This window comes from Pyrgilauda ruficollis, unplaced genomic scaffold, assembly GCF_017590135.1.
Source record: "Pyrgilauda ruficollis isolate IOZ18807 unplaced genomic scaffold, ASM1759013v1 scaffold33, whole genome shotgun sequence".
NCBI classification, from domain to species: Eukaryota; Metazoa; Chordata; class Aves; order Passeriformes; family Passeridae; genus Pyrgilauda; species Pyrgilauda ruficollis.
The window spans coordinates 1,511,848-1,528,356 of record NW_024524711.1 but is presented as its reverse complement, the minus strand read 5'-3'; the positions used below and the strand labels follow the sequence as shown (position 1 = coordinate 1,528,356).

The window sequence follows — 16,509 nt, the reverse complement described above, 5'->3', positions numbered from 1 at the left end:
AATAAATAGGCAAAAGATCAAATGTAGTGAGAAGCAAATTTACCTATTTTCAAATCAAGATGGCAGTTTTGGGTTGCATTTCCAGGTTTGTATGGAGTAAATTAGGCTTTGAGAAAGAAAGTTGTTTCAGATTCATAGATCACAGTCCAGAGTTGCACTACCTGGGGAGAGACTAATGATGGAAGCACCGGTGTTTTAACTCTGTGTTGACTTTCAGTGTTACATCCAGGAGCATTCTTTTACAGAGGATCTGTTACAGAGGAAATAATTAAATACCATTTAATTGGTATTTAATTACTACTATACTTTGAGTGCAGTACTACTTCTAGAAACACCAGTTAACTTTGTTTAAATAAATAAATAGAACAGTATATAAACATTTTGTGACCAAAAAAAAAGTGATTACAGTTTTTCTTGTTAGAGTACGTTCTGTAAAGAAAGTGATTATGATTTCCTAAAGATGCTGTGCCCTGGATATTATCCATGACTAATCCAGCTGTGTGTCAGACTTGTGTAAAAGGCAGTGTTCCAGTGCATGGGATAGTTCTTTCTTCCTGAAATGAGATTGTAATAGATCTGAATTCTGTGTGACTCTTTCCATTCTTTTAGTTTTGGTGCTTTATTGCATTAAAAAGGATGCTCATGTTCTGTTTGTGAAATAATGTCAACAAGCTGAAATTGTTGCCTGTTTTACTTGGTGATTGTGGAAAAGTAAAAAAATTCAGGTTATTCTTGCTTCCTCATCCATACTGTTTTAGTTTATACACTGATTTATAATATTAATTACTGTGAAAGGGCTACTGCTAAACTAGTAGAAAAATCTGCTATAATTTTTAAAATAGCTGTTACTGTGGTCAGTTACAAGTGATCAGAGCATACAGTAGACTTTTTGATACTTTCTGATACTGTAAATTGCTTGTTGGGTGAAGTACTTTAATTTACAGAGTTATTAGTGTATCATTTTGCCTTGTGAACTTTTAGGATTCACACTTTATAGCAGTTTTACAGAATTTGAAAATTAAATTGCAGTTCAGTTTCATAAGTCAAACAAAACCTAAAAAAACTCCACGTAAATAAAGTCAAGAGAGTCAATAAGACTTTTTTTGGTTTTAAATAGAAAAACATGAAAATTAACAGATACATAAAATATATGAAATGATAATCATTTATTCCACTCTAAGACCAAGTTAAAATTTGAAATAAAGTCAAGAAAAATTAATATTTTGGGATTAATAAGCTCCAGTTGATAAAGGAATTACTCAAACAGTAGCAGTTAAGGCAAAACATCCTATACTCTGCTTTTCTGTGCATGTGGTGGTTACACAAAAAAAACCTTCTACATAGCAATTTTCTTTTAAAATATGTATGTATAATTTTCTTTTCTTGAATCTCTCAAGAGCAATGGGAAGACAACTGTAACAAAATGAGCTGAATGGAGGGATTGTCAATTAAATATTCAGAAACATTGCTGTATATTTAAATAATGTCATTATTTAAAAAGATTGATCACTTTGGGTTTCAAGCTGAGTTATCTTTCTTGCTCTCATTATTTCAAACTCAAGTCTATATTATAGAGCTGCAATCCACAAATTAAAAATCCATTTAGAGTTAATTCATTCAAATAAATATATACAAATATAATGCCCTTTTAGCTACATTGCTTGTGTGTTAGATTTTGATTCATGATATTAACTGTAATCTTGGGTTCAGAACAGTTATAAGTACATTAAAACAGACTTTTGATTTCTTATGCTGCTTGATGTTATTACTATGTACTTCAAAAGATCAAATTCTTTCCCTGCCTCTGATTATAGGCTAAATTTTCGTATTTCCTACATTATTTGTAGAATTGTAGATTTCAAGAAAAAAAATCACCTTAAAAATATCTAACATGGCACATTTTGGCATGTAAAATGAGAGCCTTGTAAAGCTACTTGGATTTCTGCAATAAGGTAACTTCACTAGATTAGCAAGTAGAGAGCAATTGATGTGGGAATAGCTCTACAGATTATGCTTGTTAGAGGTGGGGGCTCACAGGACTGTACAATGATGATTTACTATTTTACTGTAGAAGCAGACCTGGAAAATGTAGTCACAAAACAGAAACACTGTAAAAAAACAGAAAAAAATACATGGATCAAGAAAACGAATTGAAATAAAAGAAACCTTTTTTGCTTTTCTGCAACTAATACTTGTATGTGGTCTCCTCTTTAGGATAACTACACATTTGCACAGCCAGGAATCCAGAAGAAAGTGAAAATGCTGGAAGAACTTGTTAGTCGGATTGATGGTAAGTCTCAAAGGCAAAGTAATTTCTAACTGATGTTACACTGAAAGTGTTTGGTTAGAATGTTTGCCAGAAAAGCCACCATCACTGCAGTCACCTGCAGCGGTCACGTCGCCTTCCTCAGGTGAGGTGTCATCATTGGCTGGTGGCACACTGGCCTTTGTGGATCCCTGTCGTGTATCATTTAAAAGAAAGCCACTAGAGCATGAGCCTCTTTCATTACTTTTTATTAAGGCAATATAATCAAAATTCAATGGCAATTTCTTTGCAGCAGAGTAATGACCACATCCAAAAGGCAGCCAGTGTTCGTTTCCCATTAAGCCTCAATGGTTGCTGTAATGCAGGCAAGTCACAGTGGTTGTTTATGCTTGTCCTTAGGCACTATGTTTTGTGCCTTTGTGCATCATTTTGCTATCAGGAATGCCTGCATAATTTCTCTGTGGAATCCAATTAATTATGAACTCTGGAAATAACATCTTTAATTTTACAGATAAATTACAGTATGTGCAGGGATAATTTTAGATTATTCTTTCATGTTTAAGCAGCGCACTTTGAAATATTTTACCTTCATCCTTAAAGTAATTCCTTTCATGAAATGCTGACTGTCATATAGCTAGAACAGGGTTTAATTAAATGAAATGCAAGAGATAATGCTTGCCCATTCTAAACATAATCTCTTGGTAGTTTGTTAAATTAATGAACAGAGTATTAACAAAATGTTGCCAAGCAGAACCGGGCATATATTTGCAACACTAGCATGTCAGTGATGACTTAGAAAAAATATTTCTTGTGTAGCTTTATATTTGATAATCTTCTTGGAAACATTAATTCCCCGGTTTTGTTACATATACTGTGGAGGTTTTTTTGTGCCTGTGCTTGTCATAGGAGATTTTGCCTGCTTGTATGTACGTTCTTAATATTTTATAATTGTCGTTGTGCTTTTCTAGGATATTAAGGTATTTTTAATGATCAAAAACCAAGGGCAGGAGAAAAATGTTTGTGTAAAATCACAGTATAAACTTAAATGTGTGTAAAACTTTTTGTTGTAGATACATTTTTTTAAAATGCCAGTGAATATGAAAAATATAAGGGCATATTTCTGTATATTGGGTAACTAAGTATTTATGTTAAAAATATTGTTAAATCAGTGTATTTTTCCCTTAAAAATAATCTAACTTTTCATAATGTGATTTTTTAGATGTAATTTTAGTCTTGCATCAATTGATGTTTACATTTCAGAAGCAAATTATTATATATTAAATGAAGTGTATAATTAAAATTCCTATAAATAGACTTCCTTAACTTGGTCAGTGAACATGTATATAAATAAATTCTTCAACCAAGTTTTTAAAATTAGAAATAGCATTCTGATAGTAAACTGTTGTTCGATTGAATAAAAATATTAAGTATTAATACAATATATTATTGTTTGTTTTAAAGAAAAAAAGAAATGCTGAAGTCTTATTTATACTTTCAGTGCTTTAGGGATACAGTTAAATAATTTCTCTCAATTATTAGGTTTAGGAAGCATTATTTTTAAAGCTTCACGCTTGAAAAAAATAAGTCAGTTGTAACAAATAGTTGTGTCATCTTATACTGTTCTTTGATCATCCTTTGCAACTGAAAGTAAAGTATGAGTTCCTGTTTTTTATCTAATTTAAAATAAAGCTGTGAGGTCTTTATAAATATTTTTGTAGTTTTCAGTAGACATCATGAGTGTTTCTAGTAAATATTGGTGGACATGTAGAACTGCTTAGGTTATATGGGGCCTCTGGAAGTCAGTGTTGCAAGCCTTTGCCCTTGCCTTCATGACTCTATCCAATGGGACAGGGCTGAGTTAGAGCAGGCTGTGTGGAGTCTTGCTCTGTTGTGTTTTGAGTGATTCCGGGGATGGAAATTCTGCAGCTTCTTTGGGTAGGACTCTTTGGGAAGTTTGACTACTTCCATTGTCATTTTAATTTTTATATATATAATTATTTTTTTAAATGGAGCTCATGTCCACCACCTTTTTTTTTAATCTCAGTGTACCTCTGAGAAGAATTTGCCTTCACATTCTCTGCATTCTCCCTTTAGGTAGTTGCAGCTTTTCACAGACTTCTCTTTAAGGCTGGGCAAGCCCAGTTCTCCCAGCCTCCTCTCATGTGTGAAGTGCTCCAGGTTCCTCTGCTCCCCACTGGCCTTGCTCATGTGTGCCAGTGTCACAGCACTGGAGGTAATGCTGCAGACAGGGTTTCCCACGTGGTGGATACAGAGGAAGAATCACTTCCCCTGACCTGTTGGCATCTTTCTTGCTTAGAAAGCCTGACAAATGTGTGGCTTTCTTGCTGCAAGGACATTATTGACTTGGGTACAACCTGCTGTCCAGCAGGATCCCCACGTCCTTCTTGGCTGAGCTGCTTTCCATCAAGCAGTGCCCAGTCAGTGCTTGTTGGATGACACTTTTCCATCCCAATCAGAGGACACTTGCCTCTCCTGAATCTCAGGACATTCGTCTTAGCCATTCCTTTAGCTTGCCAATGTTCCTTAAATAGTAGCCCTCACTTTCAGTGTGTCAAGCACTCTTCCCAATCTGGTATCGTTTGCAAACACAGAGTCTATTCTATGCTATCATTAGTTTTTAACAAAGATACTGGCCCTAGTGCTGACTCTAGAGGGATATCATTAGTAATTAGCTGTCAACTGGACTTTATATTGCTGATCAGAACCTTTATAATACAAGGGCCCAGTTAAAAGTTTTGTGTAGTAAAGATACACATTTTTCATTATTCTTTGGGCTGTTTCTTTTTGTCTGGAAGATTGTCTACTTAGTTACTTTCTTTTACAAGAAAAGCACACCAAGGTATGTTAAGATTAAAATAAAGTATTAGTTGTTAATTAGACAAGGTAGTTGTGTATTGCAGTCATAAACTTTTGGATGCCTCAGCTAAGGGATCCTGAATTTATTAGGTTTTTGGTGGAATCATGAATAGTTTGATTGAATATTGTGGTTTTCTCTTAATTTCCTTTTTCCTTTTGTCTTTTTATTCTGGGTTTGCTATACTTCAGTTAAAGGGAAATGTATGGCTCATATAAATTTAGTGACTTTGCTTTTTAGAAAAGGCCCTCATGATCTGTATTTGCTATGCTTAGCCTAAGTGCTCATTAAGGTTACTGTGCAAGAAAGTAATATTCCTGTTGGTACTGTGTCACATTATTTCTTGATGCTGGGTAACTGCATGGTGAAGCAAATCTTGATGTAATAAATAGCTGTGTGAGTGGATGAAGCCTGTACTGCTTCTGTTTGCTAATAGTAATGGATTACCAGTGTATGAAAGGTGATGCTTGTGCTTTGGAGAGTGCTAATGCATTATGTCAGTGATTCAACCAACCTTCATTTACCCAGCCTAATGGATCACAACTCCCCTCAAAGTACCTGTCCTTGTGTGTACACTCCAGAATATTGCAGAAGACTTCAAACAGCCAAAATACTCTCTTAATTTAATCATAATCTCATTCTGCTTAAACTCCAGAGAATAATTTTGATAAATTGTGTTTAATGAAATTTTTGTTGGTCTGTTAATGGAATGTTGTTATTAATGAGATGGAGTTTGAAGATAAAATATTATTCAATCTCATTAGTCTACTTGTCATCATCTTTGCGATTTTTCTCAGAATTATGCAAAAAAATGAGAGGGAGGATCAACAGATAGCTCAATAATACAAGGAATCTCTGATAACTAATTATCTTTTCTGTTTCCTGTAATGCCAGCAGAGCTTCTCTGCTCTAAATCATGAACCATTTCTCATGTTTTGTAAAAGGTCATACTCACATGGCATACTACCTTCCACTTTTACTTCATTTAGGGTTGAAATCAAAGAGGCATGGTATAGGAATGTCCAAATTCATTCAGGATTTGTGTTTCCAGAATTTACAGGTGCTTAGCACATGGCTGGTGTCATGCTTGGAAGAGTCTCAACTTCTTCAATTTACTGTAAGACAACTTGTAATTACATGAGAGTTTGAGGTAGCCATTTGGAGAAGTCTGAGCATTTCTAGATAAAATAGTCTGGGGAGTCCATAAACATTGGAGTTTAGAACTGCCTAGAACATAAGGCAGTTCTAGGGAAAAAACCAGCTTAGCCTATTATAATGCTAAATGTATTTTTTATATATGTTGGCTTCTTATTAGTATTACAGAAAATTATAAAGCCAGTATTGACAACTCAGAAAAAATATTCTGTGTCTTGTATAGGGATAAGTTTGAAAATACTTTTTTCGGCATATTTTCTAGAACAACTCAACTCAAGGTTTTGCATTTGTGTTCTGCACAGATCTTTTTTTGTAGATAAAGAAATTCTCTCTTATTACTCTTTCACATTCTTTCACCGAAAATCACCAATCATTTTGTAGAACTTTCCCTTGAATTGTAGTAACAAGAGATGGAAAAATGCAGAAAATTATTGAAAATAATTAAAAAAGCTTACTGCTGCTGTATATACTTTCCCCCTTCTCTTCAAAATGGAAGTAATGGAAGAATACCTAGGAACATAAAAAGAGTGCTGCATTTTAACTGTCTCATAAGGAAGAATTAATTTTCTCTGGAATTCAGCTACATTTTTCAAAGGGTCAATAAAATTTCAGAATTTCTGCTGTTTCCATTGTGAATGCATCTTCTGATCATCTGTTTTGGAGAGTTACCACAGCTATTCCTACATATGATGTTTTCTTCGGGACAATTTCTAGTTTATTTGTATTTTGTTGGTGTAAAAAAAGTTATTTTTTTTTTTTTAAGAGGTGCTTTTAGTGCGAAATTTAAGCTGTTATATTTGGATTGCTTAAAATAATGACTTTTAATAAATACTGAAGAGTATTGTTTGAGGAAATACTGCTAGTTATTCCTAAGTGCAGTTAAATTGATATTTCACCTTTTAAAACCATCTTCTATAAAAATGTTACAAGTCCTGTTTTTCTTATTGCTGCCATGTTTTATATGTGTTTTCATTCATACCAAATGACAGATAAATTAGATAATACCTCTGGTCTTAATGTTCTGAGCAAATGATTATTGACTTCACTAATCATACTTATTTCTCTCTTGGGTTACAAATGTCTTGGTGGACCATTATCTGAAGTTCTGTAAATGATGCCAGAATTAAGGACTTGTAAAAAAGTACTTTCATGTTGTGGCATTAAATTCATATTTTGCATAGTTTTGCTACTCACATAAAATTTTAAAATATAACTGTCTTGTAAACAGTTATGTGTTGTGTGTAAATATGTGCAGTTCTTCATGAAATGTAGTCCGTTAAAACTTTTTCATTTTTATATGCATTTTTGTTTAACCACAGTGCAAAGGCTTATTTAATTGTGCTATTCTGTGTACTTCTCATGCTTTGAAATATTTGCTGTAGAAATGTTTAATATTTATGTATAATATGTTTTCTTATTTAATTGGAGAAGTTTATGAAACATCCTTCAATAGAATCAGATTAGTACTTGTAGGATTATCCTTTCTAAGGTCTTAGTTTATTTAAGAGCTGTGTGTTTTTAATGGACTGCCAAAGTTTTAAATGTCCAGACTTCACTCGGAATTCTTACAGTTTCTTCTCTGCATATTGTGTGGATGGTTTGCATTCAGCAGGTTCTTGTCCCAGGAGATAAAGGTGCCTGTTCCCATGGAACTGTCCAATGCTCCAAACACAAACATATCATGGTTCTGCTCAGAACTTAATTTCATATGTTGAGTTAAGCCAAAAAGTACTTAGAGGTACCTCATGAGTAGTTTTAATGCTTCCACAGTTTCTGGAGGACATTCAGTTTCTCTGCTGATTGAACTTTTTGAACTGCAGAGAAAATAGTTTTGCTTTTTTTCTTTAGGAAAATCTGACTCTCAGAAAGACAAAATATCAACCAAGACTAATACATTTTCTTATTAATCCATTTACTGTTGTTTAATCAGAACTCACAGAACAAGTTATCTGTTCAATATATGTGTTAGATGTAGATTAATTAATTTGGCTTTTAATTTGAATCTTGGGTGTTCATACAATGAACTGATAATGAAACTGTGGTAATAGATGACACTTGATCTATCTTTGTTATGTATTCAATCATGCTAATGATTTTTTGGTTGATGGTTGAAGAATGCATAATTATATGTGCAGAATTATGTTCATGTTTAATTATATTGTAAAACATTTTACAGACACCAATAACTTTGAATTAGGATTGTGTTGAAGTATCTGGAAAAAAGAGCTCTAATTACAAGAGTTGCAAAACGGGTATTCTCAGGCTTGTGAAAGCATTTTGAATTGGAAATGGACATAGAATTTATTTAGACCTTACTGGAGCTATTGAGAATGAGTGATTAATAAGGACCTTGTTTCTTGGTCCATCTTTCTATGTCAGCTTGGTGCTGAAGTGATAGAAAATCTTGTAAGCATTTCATAATTGTTTTAATTAATTTGCACTCCAAAGCTCTTTCTCATTTTAATAAAGCTATTTTATTTAGCTCACTAGTAGTTATTTTATATCTGATTTTATGGTTGTAATTACCGTATTATACTTTAATCCACTTGTAAGTGCTGTTCACTGGGCATTATAATTAATTGATATATATTTTAAATAATATTTTTATGTTTTACTGTGGAGATTATATTTGTATGCTATTACGGAGTTCAGAGACCTTAGCAAGAGTTGAGACTGACTGTAAAATAATTTGTAATTTCCTGAGTACTTGTAAGCACTTTAACTTTTAAATTGCTGAACCTTACTATTTTCATAGCAAATTAAAAAAAATAAAAAGAAAAAAGGGAAGAAAAGAGATGTTTCACATGATGGGGAATTTAAAAAGTGTCAGGCATAAACACTTTTATCAATGCATACAGTTATGATTTAGAAGAACAGGCTAGAGAAGTCCAGTGATGGTACCTAGAAGTGTCTCATCAAATGTGTTTTCCCCGTTGTTTGTTGCACTTGGAATATTGAGGACCACCTGCAAACATGGGGTTTTTCTTAACTTTTAGCTAGAAGGTTAGATCTTTTTTGATTGCTACTAAGTGTTTTTCCTAATATTTTCCTCCATTTGGTGTTACATACCACAGAATTGTTACTTTCATTTGATTCCATGAGGCAACCAGGCCTTCCCTTCTCTCCTTCCCTCCTCTAGCGTTTTCTTCTTTTGTTTTGTTATGAGTATCTTGGGCTTTTCAGTATTCACATATGGACCCTATCTTTTGTTATGATAAAGATGCTTCTCAGTCCTAGCTATGAGATATATGTTTAGTGAGCTAAATTTAAATAGACCATTATCTTTAAATTGTAGGTCATGCGGAGAATGTAATTGGCAATACTTCTGTGTTTCTGCCAGTTAAACTTTAAAATTTAGGAATTTTCAGTGTATTTTTTTAATGCTTTTATTGTAATTTTTTACAGTGGACAATATAAACAGTTATAAAAAATAGACTAAATCTGGAATAAGATGTAATCAGCATGTAAATATTTGACTTGGATCTCTGCTATTACTTGAAGTAGAACTATGTATCATGATGATATCTTGTCTTGAGGTCTGCATTTATGTTCTTTAGAATGTCTTCTTCAGTCATCAGGAACTTATTTTGTAATTAATGTATATGAATAGAAGTTAATATACATAACTGTGAATAACTCATTGCTAAGCTGTGGTCTTGACAGAATTACTTTGGTTCAGAATTTCATATTGGGGTTTGTAAGCCCTTTTCTGTCTCTGCAACTGGTAACATCTGGTTGAGATTTTACTCCAAACTCTTACCTTTGTATCCCATAAATATCCTGGCTTTGAACAATGTAGAAATTATTCAGGACAGACAATTAGATTAAAAATTAACTTTCAACAAATAGAGTACTAAAAAAGAAAGCAGTCATTGGCTGGTGACAAGGTCCTTTCTTTTGGACTGCAAGGTTCTGTATGTGGGAACTGTAAGATAGGGATGGAGTGCACCCTCAGTCAGTTTGCACCAAGTCAGGTGGGAGTGTTGATCTGCTGGAGGGTAGGAAGATTCTGGAGGGGGATCTAGACAGGCTGGATCAATGGGTTAAGGCCAAGTGCCAGGTCCTGCTCTTCAGTCACAGCAGCCCGCTGCAGCACTATGGGCTGGGGCAGACTGGCTGGAAAGCTGCCTTGCAGAAAAGGGCTGGGGGTGCTGGGCAGCAGCTGGATGAACATCAGTCAGCGTGTGCCCAGGTGGCCGAGAAGGCCAGTGTAATCCTGGTTCATATCAGAAACAGCATGGCCAACAGGACCAGGGCAGGGATTATCCCTGTTCTCAACACTGGTGAGGCCACACCTGAAATCCTGTGTTCACTTCTGGGCTCCTCTCAACAAGAAGGACACTGAGGAGCTAGCTGAGAGTGTCCAGAGAAGGGCAGTGGAGCTGGAGCTGGTGAAGGGTCTGGAGCACGAGTCTGATGAGGAGCAGCTGAGGGAGCTGGGGGTGTTTAGCCTGGAAAAGAGGCTCAGGGGAGACCTTATTGTTGTCTACAGCTGCCTGACAGGAGGGTGTAGCCAGGTGGAGGTCGGTCAGTTCTCCCAAATAACAAGTGAGAGGACAGGAGGAAATGACAAGAGGAAGTTGTGGCAGGAGAGGTTTAGATTGGATATCAGGAAACATTTCTTCACCAGAAGGATTATCAAGGAGTGGAACAGGCTTCCCAGGGAAGCGTTTGAGTCACCATCCCTGCAGGTATTTAAAAGATGTGGGCCCGTAGGGACACGGCTTGTTGGTGGGCTTTGCAGTGTTAGGTTAATGGTTTAGGATCAAGATCTTACAGGTCTTTTCCAGCCTAAATGATTCTATGATTCCATGGAGGAGTGCTAACGGGTTTCTATAGCATGTTTTCGTATGTTAAGGATCAATGCAAAAAAAAAATCATTGTTCGTGCAAAGGGCAATGCCAGTAAGATCCTGTGGCAAAGGTTGGCTCATTATTTTACTTTCCTTTTGCTTTGGTATCAGAGCAGTTACTCTTGTACTTTTTAAGAAAAATTCTCATGAGAAATACACACTTTTCTTCCTTTTGTTGAACTAAAAGGCCTCTTTATAAGAGACTGTTAGCTTACATGCTTTTCAGATAATTTTTAACACGTAGTGCTTTTTATATTTACAGTGGAATTTGTATAAAATATTGATAAAATAGAGTTAACAACAAAGTGCTTCAGGGTATGAAATTTGACTGAAAAATAAACTTTAAGTAATATTCGAAATTTCAAAACTAGGTCAAACATCAGAAAGTATTGCTAGGATTCGTAGGGATCTTGGAGTAAAGGTAAGTGCCAAAAGGCTGATGCTCTGAAATGTTGGATGTGGTGACACCATGCTGTGCCACAGTAATTTGGCAGTTCAGGCATAATCTTACATTATTTTGCTGTTTTTCTTTGCTTATGTGTAAGCTTGCCTAGGGACTCATTCTAACACCATCTCCCTGTCAGGACAGCAGTCGAGTTGTTTCGACAGGTTGTTTCTGTCCTTAACTGTTTAGTTCATGATTCTGTAATCATACAGATTTAAATTTTGACTTCAGTGAAACAGCATGAGATGCTGACATTGAACATGAAGAATAAATATTTTATGTGTGTAGGCCCATCTGGTATGAGAAGCATCTGTTTAAGGTGGCTAAATGTGATCATTCAAAATAATGTACCAATAAGTGTATTTAATAAAAATATGAATACTTATAAATGGTTTTTGTTTACAGGTTACCTATTTTTGACAGTATGCTACTTTGGAGTGCATCGCTGTAATGTAGTTTAGTCTTAGACTTCCTTTACCCAAACTTTATATGTAGATTTATTGAAAATGTTGAGAAACTTACTAAATGTAATTTTTATTTCTTTTGAATTTTGATTAAATAATTATTTTTTTAACTGTAAAATAATTGTGCTATCAGAAACTGCAGTAGAAGTAATTTTTATAAAATACTTCATGTCCTAAAGCTGACAGTAATTATATAACTTCTTGTTCATTGCACATACATACTTATTTTCATTGAAATGGAAAATTTAGATTTAGATTATGCCCATCCAAATTACCTTTATCAGCAAATCAGCTTCTGCTTACAATTACTTACAAAGTAGAAAGAATTAGCTTCTTTACTCAATGCATCTTCTATTCCAGTCTTGCATCAATTAGGTATAAAGCACAGAGTTTAGTAATCCATTTTTCAACTTGTTTAGACTAGAAAGCAACTTTCAAGAAATTCATTATGCCCATTAACTACCATAGTTGAAATATCACAACTGGCACAATTTATTGTTCTTCATTACTTACTTTTAATGGCTACAAACAACCAAATGAAAATTGTTTCTGCTGTGTGAAGAAAAAAAAAAAATTGTGAGTTAGTAACTTTGCTTCTAAACAAAACTGCCTTTTTTTTTTGCATCCTGCTTGATGTACTAGATTATTGAATCATAGTATTCTGTAATGTAGGTATCCAAAAGTGACATTCAAATAATAAATTTAACCCAGTATCTCACTTCAGTATATTTAACTTGCAGCTAAATTTTTCTAAAGCAAAGGCAGACACACAATAGTAATTCAGCATTTGGTGTGAGTCTAGTAATCTAAGTGATTTAATAATGGTGCATTGGGTGGAGAGCTGGCAGAGGACAGGACTCAAAGGGTTGGCAGGTGAGCGTTCACCAGTGATGTCCTTAAATGTTCAAGTCTAAGGCCAGCTCTATTCAATATTTTTATCGGTGATCTGGATGAAGGAGTTGAACGCAACATTGCCAAGTCTGCAGATGATACCAAACTGGGGGGCACTGTTGACTCTTGAGGAGCAAGATGCCTTGGAGACGGATCTTGTTAGATTGGAGCATTAGGCAATCATCAATGATTTATCTAAGATTTGAAAATTTAGCAAGTTACAAGCTCTGCACTCTTGATTAATTAATTCTGAGCACAGATGTAGACTGGGAGAGGAGGGGCTGGAGAACAGCCCTGAAGAAAGGGATCTGGTTTGTCCTGGCCAGGAGGGGCACATCCCATCCTGGGGTGCATCAAACAGAGCATTGCCAGCTGGCCAGAAGACTTGATTATCCCACTGTTTATTATCCCACTGTGTTCAGTGTTGGTGCAGCATCACCTTGAGCATTGTGTGCAGTTCTGGGCCTTACAATTTAAGAATTTGTCTATATTTGTTTATATTGTGGAAGGGTGTGACTTTAGCTTCATAAATACCAGGTCTGCTGAAGACTGCTTTAGCCACAGATAAATGGAGGCTGACAAGTGCTATGGAGAAATACCGGTGCTTAATACATTTTCATTGATATTTGGTTTTAGTTGTCATTGGAGACAAGATGTGTTAAGTGGACCTTTGGAGTAATGTGTTGTGATGTCTTATCTTTTTTAAAAACCCTCATTTTTGATTGTTTTTAAAATCTAAAAGATTTGTGGTTTGAGCTTCCATATTGAAACAACTGTCGTATTGGCTGACACTTTCATATAGCCAAAAAATACATTCTTAGGGAAAAAAAATGAACAGCTTTAGTCTTTATTATAATTTAGTATCACTTAACTTCTGTTACCTTAATCTCTAAGTAATGTTTCTTGTAATAGTGCTTCCATACTCTTGGGATTATTCTTTTAATTAATTTAGTAGTTTAGTGCCTTTTTAGATATTTCTTAGATTTGTAAAGTTTGGAAGATGAGCATTTACTCATTGTTTTAGCTGGTATACACCTCTGTGAATTTGGATGAAGGGATAATCTGGGCAGCAAAAATCTCTAAAGAATGTATTTGTATACAGAAGGATAGTAGGAATGTCTTACTGAGGCTTTAACAAAGACTTCTTATCATAAATTTGTCCAAAATAAGACATGAGCATTTCTGCAGTATTTGCCATCTACACCATGCTAATGTCATATTTGAGCCTGTTAACTAAAGCCTGTTAACAGAATGTCTGTGATCCCTTTTGCAGAATATTCTCAGTATAGAAAAGCCATGTAGTAGATTAGTTCTATTAGCTCTAGCAACAACCCATGCAAGTGATTATCACAGCTTTCAAATAGTATGTATTCTACAAGAAACACAGTGTGTGTGAGTACTGGTTTAGAAACCACTGATTTGTATTGGTTTTATTTGCATTTATTTGTAATACTCAGAAATTATTTAAGCTGTAAATTAGTTACGTTTTCTCACTGTATTTCCTACATATTAATCTCACTTTTTCTTGTCTCAAATGAATGCAACCTTTACATGTCCTTTCCTTTTAGTCCTTTACCTTCTTAATTTAAATAGTTTTCTTTTTTGATTGCCAAAATTTTATTTTTGGAGGCCATTATGTTATTTGGAAACCATGTTTCTTGTGTTGTCCCAAAAAATTTATCACCTAAGAAATTTGTGAGGATATATATACCTAATGATTTCACATTATAACTTTGTATATTTTTGTGGTAAAACTCTGATCTTAATGTTTAATGTTATTTGGAAACCATGTTTCTTGTTGTGTTGTCCCAAAAAATTTGTCACCTAAGAAATTAGTGAGGATATATATACCTAATGATTTCACATTATAACTTTGTATATTTTTGTGGTAAAACTCTGATCTTAATGTTTTACTAAGATAGTGCAACTCAGACCAGTTATTTAATCTGCAATGGCAGGAAAATCAGTCCAGTGTAATGTTTAACTAATTTATATTTTGAATGTTCTCATTTGGTTGTGAGAATTTGCATGCACCACCACAAGCTTTTTCCTCAAGATTGGAGGAGTATTTTATTGTTTTAGACAGTGAACTTAATACTTCAAGATTTCAGAAAAGCTGCATTTTTTATTCTGTTTATTCTGTCTTCAGAACAAGTTCACAGGCACTTGGATCAGCATGAGGTGAAATACTTGCAATTTGCTTTCCGTTGGATGAATAACTTGCTGATGAGAGAAGTCCCTTTACGGTGTACCATCAGGTTATGGGACACATACCAAGTAAGTACTTTTTTAAACCTCCTTAACTCTGGTAGTGTGTTTTGGACATGCTAGTATCTTTGTGAGTGGTTTTTCTTGAACCTTTTGCTTTAGTGTTGTCTGAGTATCACCACAATAAGAGAAAAAACCTTCAATGATCACCACTACTTAGAAACATTTAATGTCTTCAGTCTTCTTGCCCTTCAAAGCCAAGCACTTGATGTCATGATAGTTTATAGTACTAAATTGAACACTCACTCAATGTCAATACTCCCTTCTGTCTCTTCAGAGAAGGGAAACACTGAATTGTGCCTAAGCAATGCCCTCCATCAATCCTGTGTTCCAGGCTTCTTATTGTCCATCTGCTTAACTACTCAATCCAATACTAGCTTTCAATCTTCAGTTCTCAGCCTTTGTCCTTTGTCATGTCTTCTGTCTTACTGTCTGTTCAGACAAAACTCGATGTTGCTGACCTCTTGTTGTGGTAATTATTTTTCCTCAGTAATTTCTTTTCTTATCATCAAGAGAAAGAATGGATGTTCGAGAAAAGTGGTTTATGCATTCTTAGTTCTATTACTTGATGTTCCAGTAGCTTCTGGTTGCAATTCTTGACTATATGTTTAAACTACATATCCTTATCTACCAACTTCATTGTTGAAGTCGGTGGGGGAGGGAAAAGTAACAATATTTAAAATTCCTTAAGAATTTTCAATTGTATTAATCAGTAAATATGAGATTAACTCATAATTTATGCCTTGTAAAGAGATGTAGTGTCTTTAAATATCATCTTTATATCTACTCATTATATAGAAATGTTCTATTAGTTTCATACACTTTAATGCCAGAATGTCTACTAGATCATTTATCCAGAAGGTGAAGAACTGCTTGCTCTTTATTTAATGAGTCCAGTATGTTGTTTCAGTGAAGTCTGATGGTATCCAAATCTGATAAGAGCATGTTAGGAAATGAGGAATCTATCAGTTCTACTGTTAATCTGTTCTAAGAGGTGGTATCCTTGCAGAGTTCATCTTCAACAAATATCTGAATTGAACATGGCTGTTGGTTTCATCTGAGGTTTTTTTGCCTCCTTTGTTTCATTATAATATCTGTAACTCATTATGATATCTGTTATTACCTGGCATTTTATTCCAGTGTAAAAAATTTATTTTTTATAAGATCTTTCTTATAATTTGAAAGAGTGAGCTATTTAAATGTTTTACTGTAACTAATTTATCTCCTTTTGAACAATTTTTGTTGCTGTTGCTGCAGTGTTTCTAGCCCCTGAAGGTTTTTTACCATGCTACC

General features: G+C 34.5%; 1 protein-coding gene across 1 annotated transcript in view; it reads left to right on the top strand.

Moving 5' to 3' along the window:
* TBC1D22A (TBC1 domain family member 22A) overlaps nt 1–16,509 on the top strand; it is a 140,311-nt gene that overhangs the window by 58,359 nt on the left and 65,443 nt on the right. The window contains exons 10-11 of the mRNA XM_041474591.1: nt 2,215–2,290; nt 15,098–15,225. Coding sequence (XP_041330525.1) covers nt 2,215–2,290; nt 15,098–15,225 — 204 coding nt within the window. The remainder of the gene's footprint in view (nt 1–2,214; nt 2,291–15,097; nt 15,226–16,509) is intronic.